Here is a 25,161-nt window from a genome sequence, read left to right as displayed (position 1 = left end):
TCGTCCGTCCGTCGAACGTCTTGGGCGCTGGGTGCTTTGGACCGGGCCTCATCGGTGGCAGTCGGTCGGCATCTGTCCAAGTCCCACGACGCGTCGTCGCTCCGCATCGGCCGTTGCTGCAGTGGAAGCGGCCCATTTTGGCCAAGTGGCGCCTCCGTAGTTCCTAGTCTTAACGAGGAGGAGTGTCCTTCTGAGGTTTCCCAGCTCTACAATTTACAGTTTCCTTGGGTTAGTTTCGTCGTCGAGCATGGAAAAATAGATCGCCTTTGATATTATCCCCATTTCCCGGAGTGTTTGCGTTTCGATTGCGAGTGTTATTTTTTTGAGAGTGCTCCTCCAAGTGTGTGTGTGTGTGTGTTTCTCTGTTTGTAAATGTATATCCAAGAGTGTGTGTGTGTGTGTGTGTGTTGTGTGGTTAGGTGTTTGTGTGTTGGTGTAGAGAAGCAGCAATAAGAAGAAAAAGACGACGAAGAAGAAGAAGAGGAGGAGGCGATGGCGAAGGCGGCGACTGCGACGGTGGCAGCATTGTGTAAGACGCCAGCGTCAAGTTCATAGACTAAACAGCGACAAACTGTCGCGCCTCTGCCGCAAAGAAAAAGCTCCGCAGAGAGCGGAGAGACAAGTCGATGGCTCTCGGCACAAGTGCACTGGCAGAAAATCAGGGTACTTACAGTTTCTGGAATCCCAAACACACAAAAATAGTACCCACAGTAGATTGGGGGCTATGAACTCTCAAATACTTTTTCGACCACTGCAGTTACGAAAGGCTATAAACTACACAAGTCTGTAAGAGTTTAAAACAAGCTGGCTCGGTCCAAAAAAGTATGCAAAGTATACTGTAGAAAGTAAACATTATCAAAGCACCGAAGCAAACAGACGAAATGCGACTTTCTACGTTTTATAGCATACTTCTGACACCCTTTAAACTGATATCAAAGCGTTACTGTTTTATAGCTGTATGTTTTGCGAAATTTGGTGCTGCCAACTTGTTTTTCTCTCTGTACTTGGTGAGCATGAACTCGGCGAGGGTTTCCCGGCCGGAAACCTTAGTCAAGGTCTCAACAGCTTTCCAACGCAGGTTGTTGCTGCTCTCTCGCTCGCACCCGCTACTGATCGGCGTTTCGCCATCCCTTTCGCACCGTCGTCGGAGCAAGCTTTTATTTTTGTATTGTTTTTTTTGTTTTGTGTTTTAGGCAGCGGGAGCGGCAGCTTTTCGGGCAGCTGATTCGCCGCTCTGCCGTTGCCGCTGCCTCTGCCGGCGTCGCTGCTCGCTGGTCTGGCTGATTAGTTTAGTTTGTGATTTCAATATATGTAATTAATTTTTGTTTCTGTAGCGGTTCGGACGGACGCGTCGCGACGTTCGCTTGGTCCGCCATTCGGTTCGCTTGGTTCGCCTGCCGTCGCTCTTTCTTATTTATTATTATTTTTATTTTTATTTGTACTCGTACATCTGTGTATTTGCATTTGTGTTTGTGTTTGTATTCATTTTTTTTGGCTGTGTACGTGTGAGCGAGTGCGAGTGCGAGCAGTTTCCTTCTCTTGCCTTTTTCGTGGGCTCCGCCGCTGCTAAAATGCAAAGAACACGCTCGAGAAACGTAAATGGCGCCGCGCTAACGAATGGAATTGGAATATCAAACAGTGCCCCCCAAAGTCCCATATAACAAAACAACAAAAAAAAAAAAAAACGAAACACATCAAATAAAAGAAAAGAAGAGAAGAAATACAACAAGCAACAAACAAACTTCGTGTTGCCCCTGCGCCTTTTTTTCGGGTGTGTGTGTGTGCCAGTGTTTGTGCTTTTGTGTAAAAAAGTTTGAAACAACAAAAAACCTAACAAAAAAAAAAAAAACAAAAAACCCGGCCGAGAAGAAATATTATAAATGAAGGTAGATGGCGGTGACCTTAATGAAATCATTCAATATAGTATTACTTATAAGGCCTGGAAGCTTTTATTGATATAAGTGTTTTTGGTAGATTTGGCGTATTAAGTCGACAGAGTTGGAATTTAAAAAAAAAATATACTGCGCAAGTTTTAATGTTTGTTAAACAAGTGTTGGTGAATTGGAGTTTTCGAGAACGATGTTTTGAGTACTAGGCCACTGATTGGTTTATATTGTTTAACTTGTTGCTGTATTCATAAGTCTATGTTGAAGAACGATTCATTAATTTTGGGTACCAAAAAAAAGATATTGAATCATTGGTGAGTTGTTGAACAAGTCTTGGAGTATTTGATGTTCTACGTTGGAGTATTCGATTAATGATGTTGGAGACTTGTTTACCTCATTTTTGGAGCATTAAGGGATTAGATCATTAAGTGTTGTTATAATAGAATACCAAATTTGGCGAACAATGTTTTGCTGTTTTGTTGAGCTTTTGTTGTTTATTAAATGCTATATTGGAGTTTTAGTGCTACCGACGTTGGTTTTTTGCTGAACTAAAGCTAGTGTGATAGGATGTACTCGAGTCCTTATCTCAATGTGCTGAAATCAGCGGCGCGTGCGCGCATTTTTGTGCGATCGAAACCCGAGAACTATTCATTTTTTGTTGACTTGGGAAAAGTTTCGATTTACGAAAAACATTCCCACTGTCTATGTTTGTCATCCTCCGAAAATCTGCTTAGCCAACATTAACGCTCGCCCAGCCACACACACACACACACACACACATACACTCATACACACACAGTCCCAAAGGCAACACACAGTCACAGCGACACAATCAATGAGGCAAGACAAAAAAATTAACATATTAATGAATTTCCAGTTTCTTTTTTCGGTTTATTTAATTTTTTATTAAAAACAAAAAAAGAAGAAATAACAAACCAGAACGCGAGGACGAGTCTACGACTTTGGATTACCCAAAATAATGAAAGGGGGAAAATATAGATATAGAGATTTTGGCAGGGAGCTCAGTGATTTACTTATCGCCTAGCCAAATTCCAGATCTGCGGCTTAATGGGTGTGCGGAGATCAACGGATTCCGATGAATATAGATGTTATATGGCGGGGCACTTTATGATGGGGCCATAGCCTTCCTTGAACTCTCCATAAAACAAAACAAAAACAAAAATAATAAAAGATATAGAACTGAGCTTTGGATGATAATAACAATAAACGTAAATATAGAAACCTATAGCCCAGCATACATCAGCCATTTTTGGCAACAATTTTTCAATGATCTACCAGTTCCGAGTTCCGATCAATAAAAAATGTTTTTTGTTTTTTCTTTCCAATTTTTTTTCGTTTTGCCGCTGCTACTCTCAAGGTTTTCTTTGCTGTTGCCGATGATGATGATTTTTGTGTGTTTTATTTTTATTATTTTCGCTGTTACTTTGCCTATAGTTGTTTCTCTTTTTTTTTTTTTTTTTTTTTTTGCATTTTTAATAATTAATTTTTGAATCGCATGCTGATGTTGGCAATTCAATTGCGTCGAAATGGAAAATGTTTTAATTGTGCTTTATTATATTTAAATACATGCTAAATAATGAAACAACATCTACGATATTTTTAACAAGTAGAAATTTTATATAGATACGTGTTTTCTGGTACCATTATTTGTTTTTAATTATGCCTGCTTATAAAACCATATAATTTGAGATATCTGGGTATTTTTTTAAAGACAATAAAATATACGACCAAATTGTTGTACCATTTTTTGTTTTATATTTTTATGAGTTCGCATATATGTGAACATTTTTGTATATTTTTTTTATAATTCGTTGTTTTTGTCGCCTTCATGAAATTTTTTTTGCTGACGTCGCGTCTAAGAGCGGTCGGTTCAGCTGAGCGGCGAGCGTTTTCGGCGTCGAGCGGGCCAAGCGGCAGCGGTAGCGTTAGAGAGCCGTCGAGAGAGCAAAAAAGCTCGCTGCGAAAAATGTGGGCAGCGGGGTGTTAAGCGGCGGCGCGAAAAAGAGGGGGCTAAGACGCTCGAACGCTGCGGGAAAAAGGAAAGCCGAATCCATAATGAAAGCGGACCTGAGCAGCGCAATTGATAACCTAACCTAGACAATTAAAAAGAAAAACGTCCAACTGACGAACTCAGAAACTAACGCCCGACCTTAGACATCTAAGCTAGAAAATAAAACTAAATATTTAATTTGTAATTCAAAATGTCAAAATTTCGGACAATCAAGCATAATTATACTAGGGGAAAGTTGGTTGCTGGCACCAGTAAAATACAAAATACTCTTCGTTTATTTTTATTTCTTTTTTTCCTATAATCGGTTACAAGGTTTTGATTAGTAAACTTGAAATGTAATATCATAGATTTTTATTTTGCATTTTACATTTAACTAATTTTTTATAAATCCCCTAATTGTTATTATCTCTTAACAACAACAATAAATATTATAAAATATAGAGTGAAAATCCCAAAACACATTGTAAATGATCCGCCCATTAATTAAGGGCAATCAAAAATCGAACCGCCAATACACAGGTTTATCGATAAATCGAATCTTAATTGGAGCCGAATTGAGCCGAATTTAGCATGCCTGATTGGATGGCATACGGCTGAGATAGCTTGACGCCATCTTAGGCCACTATGCTAATTAAATCAATTCGGTCTTAGATCAGCTCCGCTCGCTGTCGTTCACATGTCGTATACGCAATATTCCAAGCACTGCATTACGCATACGCCCTGTGGTGTATACTGCATAGAAAACATTTTAAACGTTTTCATAGTTTCTAGTAACTTCTTACCGTTCGACTAAAAGCTAAGTATATATCTTAATTTGTATAATATACCTGTGTGTTTCTGTGTGTGTGTGGATAAGCTTTGAATTAGAAGCTACATATTATCATCCCTCCGTCAAAGTCTCTATAGGTCAAACTAGTTTAGTTTAGTCGTATATACAGATTAGAAATACACATATAATCAGCCACATAGCTCTAGATTTTATTGTGCCAGATAGTGATTTTACCTATGTACATATGTATATTCCCTATTTTCGTTTTTCTTCGAGCCAAGTTATGTAAGCTGATACTATAATAAAGGGGATATTTATATTTTGTTTATTTACTTATTTACTTTAGTTGTTAAACCAGTAACACTATAGCCATAAGTTGTTAACATTTTGTGGTAATACCGGAGCTGTGTGTTTATTATTTAAATATTTATTGCAAGTTTTTAACTTCCTAATTGCCTAAGTAAGCAAATAAACCAGCAAGAAACTGATATGTTTAGCTTTTTTTCTGTGCTCCATTAGGTTTAGTTTGTGTACAGCTTACGATTATATTGCCTATGTCATGGAATGTTATGCAAAGTGCACTCGGGAATCTTTGTAGAACGTGCTCCAACGGCCACGTTCTTCCCGCCCTCTTGCTCTCTCTCTTCCCGCACCGATTCTTCTCCGCCCTCGCTCTTTCTTTAGTCGCGCTCCCTCTGCGAGTGCTCAGCTATTTTTGGTTTTAGCGACAACTTTTTGCCAGCCACCACCTGATGTCGACGTCAGCTTTGGGCCAGGTCGAAAAAATGGCAGCAGCGGCTGAGACAGAACCAATGGGCGGGATAAAAAGGGGAGGGGAGGCGATTTAGGGGAAAAGGAGAAGAGCGAAAAGAAGAAATTCTTTGATTTTATTCCCGTTCGTACATTTTTTGAAAATCCTCTTTTGTTTTATTCGCAATAACAAATTTTGTTACACTTTATGGGAAATGAATTTACAAATTCTCACTTGGTTGGTTTACCAAAGTTCATGTTTGTGTTGTGTTTAAAATTTACCAATCTTCATAACTGGAAAATTCTTAGTACTCTTATCGCTTTTTAAGTGCAAATACAACATTTGATGCCTTGTGTTTGCTCAAAATAAAGTTGTTGATGTTTTTCTAAATACAGAATAACAATTTTGTTTTCAAAATCTCCACTGAGGCTCGAGATAAATTTTTTAAAAAGTCATACCATGAACATAACAAAAATATTTATTATCTAATTAGCACATGGATTACTTTATATATTATATTTTTCTTTATTGATATAAAAACACTTGCTGTCAAAATTTGTCAGCGCCGTTCGATATTTTGTGGGTATTAAACGGAGAAACCCCTTTTTTTGTGTAAAAGGATACCGCAGAAGCAGTATCGAGTTAAAATTAATGTATACAAGCATAACTCGACACCCAACAAATATTTATAAAATATTTATATATATTTATAAAAATGATAAGGCAGTGGAAGATATCGTCGCTCATTCAATGCAGTTCATTCAATAGCTTACTCAGATTTTAGCCGACTTCAAAGGGGCTGCCAAGGCAAATCGTAAATATCATAAGTCAGCCCCCTCTAAGAAATCAGTTCACCGCTGGCAAAATGATCCACTCTAATGATCTATTAGCAGGCATTTTTTCGTATGGTTTTCTTTTTTTTTTCATTGTTGTTTGCTCTATTTATAAATGATTTCCATACAATGGCGCGCAGCGAGACGTATACGTAATATTGCGTATACGCTCTGTGGTTCAAACCCAATCTAATGCGCGCTCTTCGATGTAACTTTAACTATTCCGAATGTAAACAAACCGAAAGTGAGCGGGGGAAGGGGAGAGGGGAAGGAGAAACGGGGGGGAGGGGGAGCCGTCAAACGTCAAAGCAAATTATATAATTTATTTATTTTGTTACCGCTCACCGGCTCTCTTTTTGTGTGTGTGTGTCGCTCGCTTAAGGTTCTCTCGCAATTTCACCTCTGATTATCCCCCGCTCATCTCTCTCCCCCCCTGCGCTCCCAAAAAGTTCGTTGTCGTTGTCTGGCAAATAGCTTTTCGCCTTTTGCTCGCCCATTTCTGATGTTCTCATTTTTATTCTTTTTCATTTTTTTGTTTCGGCTTTATTTTGACGGAGCACTTGAATTTATTTTTGTTTTACTTTTTTCTTCTACGTCGCGTCGCAGAAATGCAAATAAAAAAAAGGCGAGTGCAAAAAATAAAAAGTGGCGAGCAGAGAGGAAAAAAGGTTTTTATATTACATTTTAATTTTTTGTTATTTTTGTCTCCGTGTGTGTGTGTGTGTGTGTGTTTGCTTTGTGCTTTTTTGCAATTATGACCCGCTGGCGGGTGATTGACCCAGGCCCCAAACTCGGACCCCAAGACCAGATCCACATCCACATCCAGACCCATAACCAGATACAGATACGGCTCCAAAAACCGGAGCCACTGCAGCTTTATGGCGGGTGGATAGGTGACTGGGTGGCTCACCGGGTGGCTCGCTGAGTGGTGCGTTGGATGGTTTGCCGGGCGGTTCACTGGGTGGTGCGTGTGTGCCTCGCACTTGTCAACCGCAGCACAAACAAAAGACCGAGAAAATGTTCGCAAAGATTTTTTGCGTGCCAGCGATGTCCCTGAAAAGCGAGACAAATAAACAGGCGAATAGAAGAGAGTGGAGACTCCTTAAGGGGTTATATACCTTCTTTGTCGAAGAAAAAGAGGAAAGTTCGGATTTTTTTTTAGGAATGTAGCAATTATTTAATTACTCGGGTGTTTTAATTTTTTGATAGTACACTTTATTAACTATGTTTGTGCAAAATTTCGTGGAAAAATATCAATTAGTTTTTAAGGGGTGGCTGTTTCCCTTAGAGGCCTTTTTTTTTAGGGCCTTGCGGTGATAACGCTCCTGGTCGAACCGGTCAACTGAAGCCATAAAAGTAAAAAAATTTCATTAGTTTAGAGTAATATCTTGTGCTTGAACGAACGATTTAAAAATTTTTTATATTTTATGCAAAAAATGAGCTTTTTGGTCTCTAGAAATTTCACTAAAAAATTTATTTCGGCGAAAAAAAAATTTTTGCGTGAAAAGTCGATCGTTCAAGCACAAGATAATTTCATTACGAACATTTGAAAAAAAATTTGAAGTAAATCGGTTCAGTAGTTTTCCGCCAATCGTTATCACCGCAAAGTCATTTTTCAAGAAACACCATTTCGAGATAATCGCGTTTAAAGTTTCAAGTTCAGTTTCAGGCCGCTACGAGGCGCGCGGTTAGAAGCGCTGTAACTTTTTTTCTACTGCTCGAATCTCTATGAAAATTTGGGAAAATGTTCTCAAGGAGTTGTTCTTTAAGATAAAGCAAAAAAAAAATTTTCGATTTTTTGAAAATAAAAAAGGTATATAACCCCTTAAGAGGAATCTGGAGAAAGGACGACATAAAAAAATTGGTTTTTTAGATGACAATAACTAGGAACACCAAAAAAAAAAAGAATTTTCACCTCATTAAAAATAATTTAAATTAACATCTTTATATATTGTATACCTATACATACACATATGTATTCTTTTGATCATTATTCATTTAGTTTTCATTTTAAAGATTCCAGCTTAAAATGCTTTCAATTTTGTTTAGCGTTTTAGATAATAAATATCTACTATAGAAACTTTGAAATGGTTTATTAATTTTAATCACTTTGGTTTTCACTGTAACGCACCCACACGCACAAAATCTGTCACGCACACAGACACTCAGTGGGAACCTCCGTCCCTATGTGTGTGTGTGCACACGCCCACCTACGCAAAAGGCCCCTCCGCAACGCAGAGGGAATCCTAACGCCGCAGGATTCCGTTGTCCTTGCTTCACACACACACACACAAGCAAACAGTCAGACATTTTCATAGCAGTATTTGTGGCAGCCCGTGTGCGTGTCTGTGTGAGCTTTTTGGGGAAAAGTCGGAGACACTTGTAAAGAAGTTTATCTTCTTATATGTATATTTGATTTAGACTGCCAAGCAACACTTGAGTTGTATGCGCACAAATAAATACGTATACGGTATAGTATAGATATTTTGTGAGAGGAATTAAGCCAGAAACTACAGATAAAAGGATATAGCCATATAAACTATACTGATGCCATTTAAAGAGCTCGATAAAAGCAAACGATTATCTTAAAAATGATCACGTAAACAACTTTGTCAAAAGCAATGTTCTAGAAACTTTTTAAACTTTTGAAGCTTCCCCTTAATTATAAGGAAATCATGAAAATGTACTCCCTTTTTCTATGTAGAAATATTCATAAACTTCAAATGTAACTAGAGATACATGTTGGATTAATCAGAGAGCTCCGATCGGTTTATTATCATAAATTAACACTCATCGAAATATGTCGAATTCAGCAAAAATAACTCAAGTGAAATATCAGCAATGATGGGTAAAGTCGGGTTCAATAATTCCCGTCAATTTGCAACCCACCGAACCACCACCCCCTTCGCCAAGTCCATTCCACCCTGGTGGTGCTAACTTTTGGGTCGGCTTTAACCGGTTTATATTTTCACAAAAAAAGCCACAAAGCCAACGAGTTAACAAAAAGTTAAGAACAAAAAGAATTTAAGAAGCATTTAGTAGCAGCTGTAGAGCAACAAAGCAACAGGTGACAGCTCAGAGCCGATCAACAATAATATTAACATTTTTTGTGTCGGCTCGCCAGCTAGTGGGAAATAAAAATTCAAATATATAAATTAAAGTATTCATTTAATTAGCAAAAATCAACCGCAAATAGCGGACAGAGCAAAAACAATGTTACATTCTGAATCAAGCTATAAAACGTGAAAAGCAAAGATAAAAGGAAAGACAAAACGAAGTTATAAATACACTTCTATGCATTTACTTATTATTAAAAGTCAAAGATTTAAATAACGTTTGCTAAATAGTTTATTAAATGCATACATATTTTTTCTATTTATAATTTTAATATCTTAGTTGTTTTCAAAGACTTAAGCCAAAAATAATGAGGTGTTTTCATAGCCCTTTTCATTTTTCTCCATTCTTTCAGAAACAAGAAATTAACACTTGCTGGAAGCTTAATGGCAAAACAACAACATAAAAAACTACAACAACAAAGTGAAACAAAACAACAAAATACCTCCAGCTGTACAAATATTGAATGATATTGAACAACTAAAAAATAAATAAATACACAAATATGTACCAAAATAATCAGTAAAGTAAAACAAAAGAGAAGTCGGAAAAAAGGACTGGAGAGAATGTAACCTAAGCTCATTTCCCCAAAAACCCGTCCACTGAACAAAATTACAAAAAGTGTGTTCGGAAAATGGTTGAAAAAATACTGAAAGAAAAGCGGTTTCAAAACGAAAGTGTGACTAGAAATGTATAAGACAACTACCAAGTGAACTGAAACACAAAATACTGTAAATTGAAGTACTATTATTATTTTTGTTCTCCCTTTTTTCCTTGCAAAGTAAAGTACAAAGAACCACAAAGAAAAAAAAAAGCAAATAACGGCAAAGATAACAAAGCAAATTGCATCTGCAGGACAGCAACAACAACGGTGAGGAAAGACAAAGTAATACAAAATAAATAATTCGCGAATACCAACCACCAGCAGAAAGAGCGAGACGGGCATAGAAATAAACAAACCGCTCCGGCAATTGCAAGTGAGAGGAAGCGAGAGAGCTTGCTAAAAGAGAGTGAGAGAAAGGGCGGGAGAGAGTGCGAGCGAGCGAGAAGCTTCATGCAGAAAAACAAGAAACAGCGCAAAACATGTAAGTGAAATTGATTTTTTCTTGCCTTTTGCCCTCTCCCTTTATTCGATTGTTATTATTGTTGTTATTGTTATGGCCAGCATTAGTCGTAAATATTTAATGATTGATTTATGGGAGCCAAGAGAAAGCTTAGGGCATTACAATATAAGGGTACTGCAATCACTCAGGCGGCAACCCTGAAGCAGTTGTGATAATCTCGTATTCATTTAGAACAGAAAAATGTTTGGCAGAAGGTTAGGCCATTAAGAAAGAAACTTGGACGCAAAGCACAGGCCACAAACTTCAGGGCTTCTGATAATATTCTAAAAAGCAAAGTGTTCACCTTATACTCCAAATTTTCAAGCCAGAATCAGAATTGTAGAATGTAGAAATGTTTTAATAATTTTTAAAGAATGTAAACAATAAAAGGGTTGCAATTTGGTAATCTAATCTAAGTGATCGAAAATATTACCAAACCAAGCTGTTATTAGCCAGCTCACTAGTTACGACACTTGCTTGCATTATCACTAACAAGTGAATAATAGTTTACCATCGTGCTTATCTGGTCAACTAAAGTCATTCATCAACTGAGTCACGAACAAATGCAACAATGTTGGATTATAAAGATGACTAGACGGGATTACAAAATCGGTTACATGATAAGAACCCTTGATGGCCATCAATATTTTAACAACAGTATCACTTCCTGATAATCAAAAGTATCGCAGTGAACGATAGACACTATAATAAATTTAAAAATGAACACTTATGTACAGTGAAACGGTATTGGAATATTAAAAAGGGGACTTACCAAATTACAGACCTACCCGAACGCAATACATTAAATTGGTGTATAACACTTTTAAGTAGATATCGCATTCCAAAGAATTAACTGTTAAGAGCTGACCCACAACCCAAACCCAGACACCCGGGCTCTAATCAGTCTGGAGATATCTGCGGTACGTAACACCACCAGCAACGCCGACATTGAACAACAACAACAACACCAACAGCAACAGCAACACCAACACCAACTGTTTTCGGTGGGGCTCAACAACAATTGTGGGTGTCTGGCCATGGTCGTTATATATTAGGTATATTTGTTGGTAGGACAGCAATCGAGAAGAGCAAACAAGCGGCGGTTGGCGGCTTATCAAAAGCAATATTCATGTTGAATATCTGTACGAAGATTATAATTGCCCCCTACTACTCACACACACACACACTCTCGGTCATATGAATATACACACGACTTATGTATATCCAAATTTATATGACCAGTCGAGGGCGTAATAGAGTCGAAATCGAACTCAAACTCGAGAAGTTCGCCGCCCCATTGAATTTGGGTGCTCCCATGGGACCAAAATTGTCGAGCGACTTTTGCAAACCTTTATCGATTTGAGGTTTATAGATTTGAAGGCGTGGCGTGCGCCACTTTCCAATTGCCCTAATAATAATTCAAGATAAAAAGCAACGATTGCAAAGCCAAAGCTATTTTTACTTGTGATTACAAATTTTGGAAGCAATAAATCAGGTTCGAATATTTTTAATACATTTTCATTTTTAAACATGGTATTACTTTAATAATAGTGCATCTGACAGCTAAAATAATACAATTGAAGTGAATATTTGCGGGGAATAATTACTCTAAAATAATTGTAAATTAATCATAAAAAACAAACTGTATGATTGCTAAGCTCGAACTTCTTTGTTCGCTTATATTTAAGTATTTTATTATTATATTCCAATTATGGTAACAACTCTTCACACCTGAACTTTAAATAAATAACTACTCAAGATAAAATCCCAACTTAGACTCTGTTTTGACGCCTTATTATCACGCTTTTATTTCGTTGCGTATACGCCCCGTTTCGCCAACAATATAGAATATTCAAATAGTTAGGGTGAAATTTGTGCCTTGAGTGGTATTGTAATGAATAAATGAACCGCGAGAAATGTCTAAATTAAGTGGATCCCAAAGCGCACCGCCTCCATTTCGCTTTCCCACCCACTTGTTGTGTTTTTTGCCGCGTTGCGTATACGCCCCATTGCACCGACAGAACGCCAGGCAAAGTGGCGGCAACCTGCTGCGACATCAACGCCGTCTGGCGATTTTGGCTGCAATTGATATGCCTCTCGTCCCCCCTCTCGCTGTTTTTATGGCCCTTGTTTACCCGCCGCCACTCGAAAACAATTACAAAACAAATTTGGAAAGGCGGAAAGAAAAAAAAACAGTGCAACAGCAAAATAAACTAATAAAGTGAAGAAGCGCAAATATTACGACAAACGTCGATGATAACAGCTGAAAAAAGAAATGCCTGGATTGCATATTACTTAGTTGTCGAGTGGCTTTCGACTTCCTTGTTGATTGCAATCTGATTTTGTATTTTTATCGCTTTTTATTATGTTTTCTTAGCTATTTCTGCTAGGCAAAGGGCTTTATAAGTTGGCGTAGAAAGGAACAAGGTGGTCTGAATTAAGTACGTATTAAGCAAAAATAATAAGAATAACATCAGGCATTTCTTGCTACTTAAGTTAATAATTTATACAATATATTTTTTCAATCAAAACAATCGTTTGCTTCTAGTAGATTTCTTTGCATATCTAAACACCGTAAACAAAAACAAGTGAAATAAATTCATTTTCAATTAACTCAACCGAACTGAATAAATTCAAGGTACTTCACCTAAAAATAAAAGCAAAAGTGACTACAGTCATTAAGTAGTGTGCACCTAGATTTAGATAAATTCCAAATTGTTTCTTCAAGGATAGACAATCTCTTCTCACGACAATAATAGTTCCAATTTATATAAATATAGAGTATATATGTATATAGAGAGATTCAATTGTCCGCAAGGGAAAACAAATAAACAGCGAGCTCGAGGGCAAAGAAATACGAAATTTACGACCAGAATTCCCCGCACTTTCCACATCGCGCCAAATTCATTTGTCATGTGAATCAGAGGCACAAGATAAATATACGCTTGTTTTACCAAAGGAAATGAAAGGAGTAAATATAGTTCAAAGATCTGCCCTGAATAGACGGATATATGTGCGTGATCCGAGCAGATCCATGGGTGTATGCATGTATAGAGTGTTGGTATTATTTATAGGCGGCACTTGGACAAGATTCGCATATAAATAACACCGAATATCTTTGGTCTGTTCTTTGACTTTTGTGCTTGCTTTTTTGTCATTCAACCGAACACCCAGAGAATCCCCCCTCTTCGCCGCCCATGACTCACAATCGTTTATGGCTTTGGGCGTTTTACGAGTTCGATCATAAAAAATCCCAGGAACGTCGAGTCCAATTGCGCTCATTTTTCGTTCACTATTTGATTCCGATGTTTGCTATTTATATTTTCTCAAAATACAACACAAAAACATTTTTTCAAAAACTGTATTGGCAAGTGAAACAAAAAAAAAAAGAGTTGTTTTTAAGTATGAAATATGTATTTAGGGGGTTTAATAAGCGTTTTTATTTAAAAAAAAAATTTAATTGAAATGAAAAGGTAGAACATCGCTTTGATATGGTAAATATTAGGTATGTATTTCGATGTTTGTGAACATTTTTGTTTGCAGTGCAGTGACCATCAAATGGGAAAATAATCTATTGGGCAATTAGAAGTAGAAGCGAACTGTCAACTCTTATCAGCGGGGAGTGATGCAATGATCTCCTCAGCCGATCGTTCAGTTACCAAAACATTAACTAACCTACGGCTCTCTCTCTCTCTCTCTATATATATTTTTCCAGCTGGAGAACATGGAGGGTGCGAGTCGCAGCAGGAACTCCTCCACGAGCCAAAGCCAAAGCCAAGGACTCGGCCAGGATATTGAGGATCTCAAGCAAGACATTCCCTACTTCGACGATCCGCCACCACCCATCGATACTGATCTTTTGGTTCTCGGCAAGAGTGAGTGTCCACTGGATGATCTCGGCTGGGATCGCGATGCGGATGTGGATGCGGATGCTCCGCGCTTGGATAACCGCAATCGAATGCAACCGATCGATCTCGACGAGGACAACTATCCCGATGAGAACGAGAGCTCGGCGCTGGGCAGTGACTATGCGCCCAGTGGGAGTGGAAGCGGTGCGAATAGCTTTTACCAATCGCCGACTCCTTCTGGCGCCGGATCCGGATGCGATGTGATGCTCCGGCCGCCTTCCACTTCCGTCTACCACTTCAACTACCGATCGCCGGGGAGTCCATTGCCAGTGGGAGGAGCATCCGGAGGAGGACCAGGAGGAGCCGGAGGTGGATCCAATCCCGGTCGCATGCATCCGTTTGCACATTCCCCGGTTCATGGAGCACCGCCGCCTGGCTTCTATCCGAATATGTGGTATCCGAATGCTCCCTATGGATCGGGCTCATCCGCCGCCGGAGGATCCATTGCGGGTGGTGGTGGCAGGTTCATGAGCTACGGTGGATCCAATGCGGGAGTGGTTCCGGGCTCGGCGGGAATGGCGGGCGGTTATCCCGGACACTCGGGACATCTGCATGCGCTGCACCACCAGTATCCGCAGCCGCATCCGCATCCGCATTCGCACGGACATCCGCACGCGCACCACCCGCAGCATCCGCACCACCAGCCGCATCCGCACCACCAGCATCCGCACGAGACCATGATGGAGATGTTCCAGCTCTCAAATAAGTGAGTTTCAAGATATACTTCTTAAATCTCTGCTAATTCAAAATTTTTTTTTTTAAGTTTTTCAAATTTTTTTTTGCAAATATTTAATTAAATTTAAAATAACATTATAGATTTAAAGCAAGACCATACATCTTCTTTTAAAAATAGCTTTACTTCTTTATCATTATTTTTCGTGCTCGCTAATTTAAAATCCCGCAGCACTTTACCTTATCATAAAGGACAAAAAATATCACACTTATTTTAATATATAATATTAATTATATTAAAACTGTTATTGATAATATGGACTTAAAACCTTTATTTCGTTCCTCGGGCTTAGAAATTTTTCTAATTCACTAACTATTTTTTTTTTAATAAGAGCAGTAAGAAATACTTATAATTGTTTTTAATGAGTGGGTGCTACTTTCATCAATTGAAATTTTATGAAAATTTATTATCAGCGCTCATGCTGATGCTGCAAAAAAGCGACGCCAATAATTCGATGGGAATTTTGTTTTATTAATTAATATATATGTAAACTATTTTGCATTCAATATTCTTTGCAAATGGAGAACTGGATACTTAGCTTGCAAATGGGAAATAATTGCTGTTGAAATGTGAAGCTTTGAGGATGTATATACATAAGTTTAAGACGCATATACATATAGGTATTCACCGCTTTCATTGGGAGGCTTCACTTCGCCACCCATCGTGCTAATGGGGGGCAGCATCCACCCGTGACCTCGACGGGAGGTCAGCCAATTTGGTGTAATTCAGCATTAGCCACCCCAAAGTGACCCCCACCATCATCGCTGTTCGAGCATCCCCAAGCATCCAAAACATCCAGCTGAGTGTCTGGTTGTGCCTGATTGAAGATTGCTCTCCCCCAATTAGGCGTCATCTTGTGCCACTTGTGGCACCAACTAAGCACCACCACCACCAAACCACCGAAAAAAAAAAACAAATAAGGAAAAAAACCACTTGATTAGGCCGTGGGTGTTGTTTATACGGGTTGTATATTTTTATCAACATTTTCTTGATTTATTTTCGTCACCGAGACGTTTCTTTCATTCATTCATTCATTCATTCAGCGAAATCGCCATTCATTCGAGCTGCAGGAGAGCTGCACAAGTCCACAAACCCCTTCCCACCCCCCAAAATCCACCCACAATCACAATCCCGCCCCCCCTTTGATTGACGGGCCATAAACAGAAACAGAAACAGAAACAGAAACTAGAAACGATGGAGCACTAAAATTCGCTTCCTTATTTACTTGGCCATATTTGTTCGCTCGCTTTTGCCGTTGCTGTACCGTTACTCTTGGCATTATAATCCGATGCGTTTCGATACGTCATTAGCATGGTTTCAAGGTCGCACTGCATCCATTGCTTTGGGGAAGAGGAAGAAGAGGAGGAAGAGCGGGAAGAGAGGAGGAAGAGCAGGAAGAGGGGAGAAGAGCGGGCAAGAACGGGGAAGAGCAGGAAAAGAGGGGGAAGTGGGGGAAGAGGAGAGGATGGGGAAGAGAGGGAAGAGGGGAAAGAGGTAGTTAGGTGATGAGTGGGTGGTGGTGGTGCTGCCAGCGGTTATCGATACGCGCGCACTTTACAATGTAAGCAGCAGTAGACAAACAAAAAGCGCAACAGAAACAGAATGCGGAAGAGAGCGAGATAGCAATAGTACACTAAGGGAAAAATATAGCACTTAATAATCAGAATAATATTAAAAGAAGTAGTTTTAGTATACAACAACAGACTTGATTGCAAAATAATATTCATGGTACATGTCCAATGTATTCTTTATACTTGTAATTCTTTATTTCATTCTACACAGTTTATTAAATCAAAGTTTTTTTCGTAAATTAAATAACCACCAAATAATTAATAAACTAAGTTATCACATTGCCTATAAAATGCATTCTAAAGAAATCACTCATACGCAGTGTTGTCAAATTTGATTTAGATGTAATTCAATTTGGTAAAAGAGCCGCTTTTAAATACCAACTCTTTCAAAAGGTTACCAACCTCCCTCGGCATATTTCAAATAAAAATTCTAAAATTAATTTTCATTAACAATAAAAAAGGATTTGTTTTGGTTCGGAAAGTGTATTTCGGTTCTCTATGCAACAAGTTGAGTAAACAAACAGTCACACACAAACTCACCGGCAAAGGTGTATGAATATGCAAACACTATGCATGCATATGTATATGTATGTATACATGCACCGGCGAAATGGCACTTTGAATTGGCTAAAAAGTAGACAGCTCGAGTGGCCAAAACCAACATTCCCCGCTGGCCACTCAATTGGCCAGCAATTGCGAACGACAACAATATGACATCAAGTGCAAGGGTGCACTGCACTGTGCTAACTCAATCAAGGCCAACGAATCGCTGCATTGGCAACTGGGAAATTGCCTCAACTTCTGAAATACCCTATAGAGAATTTCAAAATTGATGTCAAAATTTCGATTCCACATACCAAACATTTTTGCCAATACAATTCACATTTAATTTCCACAAAAGGCTATAAATAACATTATATGAAATCAAAAGTAATGTTCGTATTTCACAGTTGAATACCTTAATCAAAGTTCTTTTGGCTCAATTAATTTTGGTTTATGGCATTTGGTCATTCGTAGATATTTTTAAATAGTAACTGCATTAATAAGCAAAATTGCTACTTGGTATTGCATTTCTATTTGTGTTTAGCTCTGTCACATTTTTAAACAATTTATATCATCCCTTGAATTGAATTTATAATACTTTTTTATGGTAATCAATACTTTGTTGCTTTTCTTGATGATTTGATTTTCCGTAATATACATGAATACTTTAAAATAATTAAAATAAATATTTTGTTTTTTGTAGCATCTACAAAACATTTCGAAACTATTTTTTGAGAACCATAAGATTTTTTTCAGAGTACTTGTTTTGGTTTTTATTTGTTTATTCGACTGTTGCGCATTTTCCTTATGCATGGGATGGCTTTTTCTCTGCTTTCCTATTTTTCTTCACGTTGTTTTTTTCACATTTTTTTCTACTGTTTGCATTGGTCTTGCCAATGCAATTGCAATTGCAATTGCAATTGCTCCTGCACTTCGTTTCGCACTCGCAAATGTCTGTGTGTATTTTGCGAACTTGTTTTGCAATTGCGTTTTAAAATAAATTACATCAGTTCGAGGGTTGCCGATAGGGGTTGCAAGGGGTTGCAAGGGGAAGGGGTTGGTGAAGTGGTGGAGTGGGTTGAAAACAACATTGTGGCAGCGAACAAGCGGTAGCCATTGCTAATCGAACGCAGCGATCTCACATTTCCGTATAAATTACTCATGAACTCAACCAGAAGCGGATGAAAACGACCACACAGAAAATAATTAGATCCGAAATGATGAATTTTTAAACATTCGTTTACTGGGTACTGTTTTCAATAAATATAAATATCCATATTTTCCATATGCATATCATATTTAATAGAAAGTTTCAAAAGTAAAAAGAAAGTAGTCAAAAGTGTAAAAAAGGTTTTAACTTTTAAAATAAAACACGAAAATCTAGATATTTGTATTTGTTTTGTTCAACTTTCACCTTTTATCTCTCACTTAAAAATCTTCCTAAATTCCCCTTAACTGACCGATGAAATAAAACCCCTAATACATAACTTATAGAATAAATAATAAACATACAGAGTAATTAGTTTTTAATGAATGGGAAAGATCGTGTGATTTATTCGCTGTGCTCGGCTTTATGCAATCGCAGTAATTACGTTGAAGACATTTGGCGCCAAGTGAAACGAACTAAAGCCGAGGCAAACAGAACGTGATCATTGCACTTGAATCGCAACACTCCATCGCTTGCCATCCTTCCGTTTCCCCTCCCCCAATCGCCACCCATGCAAAACTGATAATTATTGACAGACTGAGAGGTGCAGTGCTGGAATCGGGGAATATTTTTGTTGTCATAGTCTAGCCTGTTGGCTATGTAATACTTGCGACTGCGTAACGGCCAAACAAATGCCCAGTCATGCGCCATATATAGCAAATTTAGTATAGGAACTATACTATACGGACGGACATACGGACGGACAAGTTACGGACAAGCGACGCCGTCGGGATTTCGAGTGCAAGCTACATGAAAATACAAAAATAGTCTCAAGCAGATAGTTCAAATACGATGAATAGTTTGTTGTGAAATACAGGCAGTTTATAAGGGAGTCACCTTCCGGGAAACTCTTCCTCTTACCACCAAAGACTGTTACCTGGAAAACCCCATTTGGTTTTCCTACCTCAACGAGCGATTGCTTATCGCTGACCGACAACCACACACGATATATTATAGTATTTATCTATAAAAGCACACAGACGTCTGGTTGGTTGGTCGGTTGCACAATTTTATTACCCGCATTAATCTGACATTCTGTTCGTAGTCCGAGCATCGCTGGCAGTTTTTGAAAAGGTTCTCCAATAATAGATGCAAACTTTTGCCGACGAGCTCAGCTATAATACCTGCCCCAATGGCAAAATGATTGTGCATTAGTCGCCGTTCCCATTAGCATTTTAATCCACATTCTTTTGAGCAAGCACTTCTGATTTTAGCCATCACTGGGAAGGGTTATATAACGTTTACTATTATTATTTTAATCCACTTTTTTTAAAGCAAGCTCTTCTGATTTAACCCATCAATGGGAAGGGTTATATAACGTTTACTATTATTATTTTACCCAGGAATATATTTATTAATTGTCCTTTAAAACAAATTTAAGGGTTTATACTTATGTTTTAAGCTTTAACAATAGCTATTATCATTATTTTCACGTAAGCACAACCAAAATATATTTGATTTATTTTCTATTCTATTTTATTGCACTTAAATATTTTTGTAAGCTCATAAAAATATTGCAAAATTTAAGCAGGTACTCAAACATTTCTTTTCATTTGTTTGGCATTTTCTCAGTGGTCGTGAGGCGCGAAATCGAGCGGAGAAAAATCGGCGGGACAAACTGAATGGCTCCATCCAGGAGCTTTCCACGATGGTGCCTCATGTGGCAGAGTCACCTCGTCGAGTGGATAAAACAGCCGTGTTGCGATTCGCAGCACATGCACTGCGATTAAAGCATGGTAAGTTGAGTTGGGAATCGGCTATATATATATTAAATAAATACAGAATATCACAAATTAAAAAGTAACCCAAGTAGTGAGTTAACTGCAAGAAATAATCAATTGTTGAACCTTGAACTTGTAGCCTTTGGCAACAGTCTGATGCACCAGCGACCACAAATCACGGACACACTGATGAACATGCTGGACAGCTTCTTCCTGGCACTCACCTGCCATGGCCACATCCTGCTGATCTCGTCCAGCATCGAACAGCACTTGGGCCACTGCCAGACGGACCTCTACGGCCAGAGCATCATGCAGATCACCCATCCCGACGACCAGAACATGCTCAAGCAGCAGCTGATCCCCACCGAGCTGGAGAACCTCTTCGACGCCCACGGCGACTCGAATGCGGATCCCGACGCGGATGGGGAGCCCCGCCAGCGGAGCAAGTCCGAGGAGGACTACATCGATCGCAAACTGCGCGAGGACAGGCGCAGCTTTCGCGTGAGGTGGGTACTATAAACTATATCTGCAACCAAGAATATAAGTAATCAAACTGCAAATCTGAATCTAAGAAATAAAGCATTCAAAGCATTGTACTTAATTCATCCCTAAAATGTTAGTTACCCCACACAAATCTCAAGTTTCTTCAAAACACTTAAAAATCTGTCTAAAAGTATGCTTTAAAAAATTATACATTATACTTTAACGTCAATCCTTAGGACTTCAGAGGTCATAACTCATTTTAGTATACCTTTAGAAACTTTTTCAGGTTGTTATAAGCATTATGAGTCTTTAGTTTCATCATATAATATTATCGCATAAATATCACATTGTATTCTCAAAAACCTTTTACCTAGTTATTTAAAAATATTACAATATATTAACTTGTTTACATCTTATTAAATCCTATTAAATCTTATATTCTTATGTTGTTTTCTATATATTCGCATTCAGGTTGGCTCGAGCTGGTCCCAGATCGGAACCCACGGCCTACGAAGTGGTCAAGATCGATGGCTGCTTTCGGCGGAGTGACGAAGCTCCGCGGGGAGTACGATCCAATACCTTCAGCTCCAATCTCCAGTTGATCAGAAGGACTCGCGGTCGCGATGACGTCATTCCATTGCACACCATCAGCGGCAACGATATCGTAAGTATACTATATTCCCTTGTTTTTTGCCAATCTATAGATTCAGATTATCTAAAATCATATCCTAAAACAGAAGGAAAACCCCTTTTAATTTTTATAATTTAATTTGAATTGATTTAAGATCATGATCATATTGTTTCTGATCCTCCCTTCTTTCTCTTTAGATCCTGACAGCCTGCGCCCGCATAATTCGTCCGCCGAAGATCGCCAGTCGGCTGATCGACGCGAACACGCTGGAGTACCGCACGCGGCACCTGATCGACGGCAGGATAATCGACTGCGACCAGAGGATCGGCATCGTGGCGGGCTACATGACGGAGGAGGTGCGCAACCTCAGTCCGTTCACCTTCATGCACAACGACGACGTTCGCTGGGTGATCGTGGCCCTTCGCCAGAGTGAGTAATATCCTTGGATACACAGTAGAATACCTATCACAGATCACTAACTATATATTCTCCCATTCCTCAGTGTACGATTGCAACAGTTCGTATGGAGAGTCGACGTACCGCCTGTTCACCCGGAACGGAAACATTATCTACCTGCAGTCGAAGGGATACTTGGAGATCGACAAGGAGACCAACAAGGTGCACTCCTTCGTCTGCGTGAATACACTTTTAAGCGAAGAGGAGGGCAAGCGACGGGTGCAGGAGATGAAGAAGAAGTTCTCGGTGATCATCAACACGCAGATCCCGCAGTCCACCGTCGATGTGCCCGCCTCGGAGCATCCGGCGCTCCTGGAGAAGGCGGTGCTGCGATTGATCCAGAACCTGCAGAAGACCGGCGAAGAGGGAGGCCACGAGGAGGCGGACGAGGACGAGGAGCTCGAAGGCGATGACGACGACGAGGAGGATGACGAGGATGCGGATGATGGGGCACGCAGCGCCTCAGAGTTCGGGGATCCACATGGCAGCGGTGCCACCCATCACCATCCTCATCATGCTCATCATGTGCGTTCGCATCACAGTTCCGCGACCTCAACATCCACTTCACATGGCCAGGGCAGCTCCAAGACTCCGCCTCTGGCACTCGTGCCGCCGGAAACGGCGTCCGTGAAGTCATCGATCTCGAAGAGCATCAGTGTGGTCAACGTGACGGCGGCGAAGCATTTGCGCGGTGTCCACGGTTCGGCGGCCAAGTCGCCCAGTTCCCAAGGTACTGGTTGCACCTGCAGCGAATCCCACTCGCCCTGCGACTTCTGCCAGGGTCCACTCACGCCCGATCCCCAGGCTATTGGGTCCACCCTAAAGAGGAGCGGCTCTGCGCTCGCCGAGAGCGAGGAGAAGGTCGCCAAGCGGCGCTTCATCCCCAGCACAGGTGAGCTATAATCATAGTTAGCCAAGGTTAAATAGTGCTGGAATACCAGTTAAGTTCTAGATAATGTTTTAAGAAAAGAATGGAAAGCTAAATTTGAATAATGGTTAACAACTGGTTAAATACTTGCAGCATTTAATTCATTTCTAAAAAGTCTTTGCTGCTTTTTAGAGGTAAATTATGATTATTGGATTGAATCTTTAATGTTCGGTTAATGCTTAGTGCTGTTATTCAGGCTAATATATTTTAAAATATGTTGTGGAAATTAAATTCTACCTTCCGTTTGTTGTTTTAACCCACAGAAATCGAGCACGTGCTGCACACATCTCTGAACCAAATCGGCCGAAATCTGACCCAACAACTTAATGTTGCCAGGAATTTGAGGGAACAGGGCCAGCGTTACGATTTGCCGCACGCCAATCAGCGATTCGATGAGATCATGGTAAGTAATGTTTACTTTCACATAATATATCATTTATATGATATTTGGAGTGGTTTTTTCTGAAGAGCTTATAACTGAACTCACCCAGTTACATTTTCGATGATTTAATCTTTTTTTGTCATCAACATTTTGCAATTCTAATCCTATAACTTTTCTTACGTAAATCCAATCTGCAGTAAATAACCAAGTAAATGTATCTCACTTAAATTCGGCCCCTGATTTATTTGATCTTTAAATTCTGTTGGTTTGAGTAATCTAAAAATCTGAAATATCTAACTAATGGATTATAATATTTGATCCTTGTTTACTAATATCCCTGCAGCAAGAGCATCAAAAGCAGAGCGAGCTGTATGTGAACATCAAGAGCGAATATGAAGTGCAGCTGCAGAACAAGGCGAGCACCCGGAAGTCCTCGGAATCGGATCGGGATCGGAATCAGAATCAGAATCAAAATCAGAATCAGGATCAGCAGCAGTTGCAGGACGAGGATCTGAATTAAGGGGGAACGAGAAGGAGAGAGTGCAGCTCTCGACTGAAGGGTTTCATCGATGTGATAACTTACTGTCCTGGCAGCCAGCTCAAGTCCCAAAAGAGGAATTTCCCAAAAAGAGGGAAACTAAATGTAGAACCAATCGGTCAGCTGATAGGTAATTGCTGCAGAACAGATACAGATACAGATACAGATAAAGATACAGATACGGATACGGATACGGATAGATGACCTCTGACCCCAAACCTATGAGTGAGCCTGAGACAAACATACTTTAGATGCCCACAAAAACCCACACACACACACACACACGCACACACACACAAACTCGGTTTGATCAGTTTGTTGTTTTTTTAAACTTTACGTACCAAGTAGAGAGGAATTTTACATGCATGTAGAGCTAGTTACCAGTGTAAAGTGGAGCTGTTTCCGTTTCCGGTTTTTGAACTTGCTCCACAAATTCGAACTGAAGCGAACGTTTCTCAATTTTACTCCGACCATCTATTTTCCAACTAAAAGTGTCCCCTAAAGTAAAACAAATTTTAATAAAAGTATGTCGAAATCGAAATCGCAAACGGAAATAAATGCTGGAAGTCGCACACCGCTAAGCTTTAGCATAAACGGGAGGATTTAAACAATTACTAGGCTAAATCGTAATATAAATAAAATATATTATATATATATATATATACCTATGTACCATACGTTGTGCGTTATGCGCATAGCCCAAACTAAACGTGATAAAAGACTGTTACCAACTACATAAACACATACTACACACATCTATAACTAAAAAACGTAAACTTAATTCGGTATAGTTTCGTATATGATATAAAGTGAAATATTCACACGCCCACACACATGGGCCTGGCATAGTTAAATTAAATATACTGTACGAACACTTTTTATAGATGTTTAATGTTGTTTTGCTATAAGATAAATCCGGTGCACTAACAATTACAAGTGAGCCAAGTACAATTTACACAAATATATACATAACTAGATGCATATATGGTTCGATGTAAACTAACGAATCGGTGTATAAACAAAAACAAAAAAAAAAAAAAGTGAATTAAATTGAATTGATATGAATTGAATTGAAATAAACACACACACAAAAAACCAGAAAAAGCTAAGGCTTAAAAATAAGAGAACTCTGTTAAATGTTTGTTATGCATTTGTTTTTTTTTATCTAAATTAATATTAAACTAATGTATTAGTGAATAAACTTGTGTACCTACATACAAAACAATGATAAAGCATTTTTGGTGGCGTTTTATTTATTTTGTTATCCTGTTTTTAATAACAAATGTTCACCTCGAACGCATCGTCTCAGGTTTGTATTTTTCCTTATCAATATATACTTAGCAGACCTTTCAATATTTAATGAATTACTTAGTGAATGAAGCAAAGAACATACCTTATTAGGCTATTGATTTACTGCATCCTGAAATCCAGTCCAGATCAGAACACATCGCCATCTGCAGTTGAATGAAAGCATTTGATTAATATTTATTTATATGATTGGTGTCCTGGCTAAATGGTAGATGTACCCGCTAAGATTGATTTTTGTGGCCGCTAGATTTCAAGGTGTACTCT

At 39.0% G+C, this 25,161-nt stretch overlaps 1 protein-coding gene across 2 annotated transcripts; it reads left to right on the top strand.

Moving 5' to 3' along the window:
- LOC108094642 lies at positions 1–24,824 on the top strand. 2 transcript variants are annotated; one of them, XM_043207386.1, is made up of 11 exons: positions 1,312–1,886; positions 9,741–10,256; positions 10,314–10,470; positions 14,204–15,102; positions 20,023–20,186; positions 20,311–20,677; positions 21,126–21,318; positions 21,483–21,714; positions 21,788–22,633; positions 22,933–23,072; positions 23,395–24,824. In XM_043207386.1, the coding sequence occupies exons 4-11, from the start codon at positions 14,213–14,215 to the stop codon at positions 23,569–23,571; spliced, it is 3,009 nt and encodes a 1,002-aa protein (XP_043063321.1). In that variant the 5' UTR covers positions 1,312–1,886; positions 9,741–10,256; positions 10,314–10,470; positions 14,204–14,212; the 3' UTR covers positions 23,572–24,824. The 2 variants fall into 2 exon arrangements, with proteins under 2 accessions (XP_017050837.1, XP_043063321.1); XM_017195348.2 differs by lacking the exon at positions 1,312–1,886 and adding an exon at positions 1–228 and having other exon boundaries at positions 9,741–10,470.
- Positions 24,825–25,161: the final 337 nt, after the last annotated feature.

This window comes from Drosophila ficusphila, unplaced genomic scaffold, assembly GCF_018152265.1.
Source record: "Drosophila ficusphila isolate 14025-0441.05 unplaced genomic scaffold, ASM1815226v1 contig_198, whole genome shotgun sequence".
Taxonomy (NCBI): domain Eukaryota; kingdom Metazoa; phylum Arthropoda; class Insecta; order Diptera; family Drosophilidae; genus Drosophila; species Drosophila ficusphila.
Note: the sequence above shows the minus strand (reverse complement) of the source record. Positions and strands in the feature narration are given on the sequence as shown.

Excerpts from the sequence above, each read along its gene's own strand:
- LOC108094642 (XM_017195348.2), top strand. The coding sequence starts at position 14,213 with ATGGAGGGTGCGAGTCGCAGCAGGAACTCCTCCACGAGCCAAAGCCAA. Across the intron at positions 21,715-21,787 it reads GATCGTGGCCCTTCGCCAGA|TGTACGATTGCAACAGTTCG; the intron begins GTGAGTAATATC and ends CCCATTCCTCAG. Across the intron at positions 23,073-23,394 it reads AGCGATTCGATGAGATCATG|CAAGAGCATCAAAAGCAGAG; the intron begins GTAAGTAATGTT and ends ATATCCCTGCAG.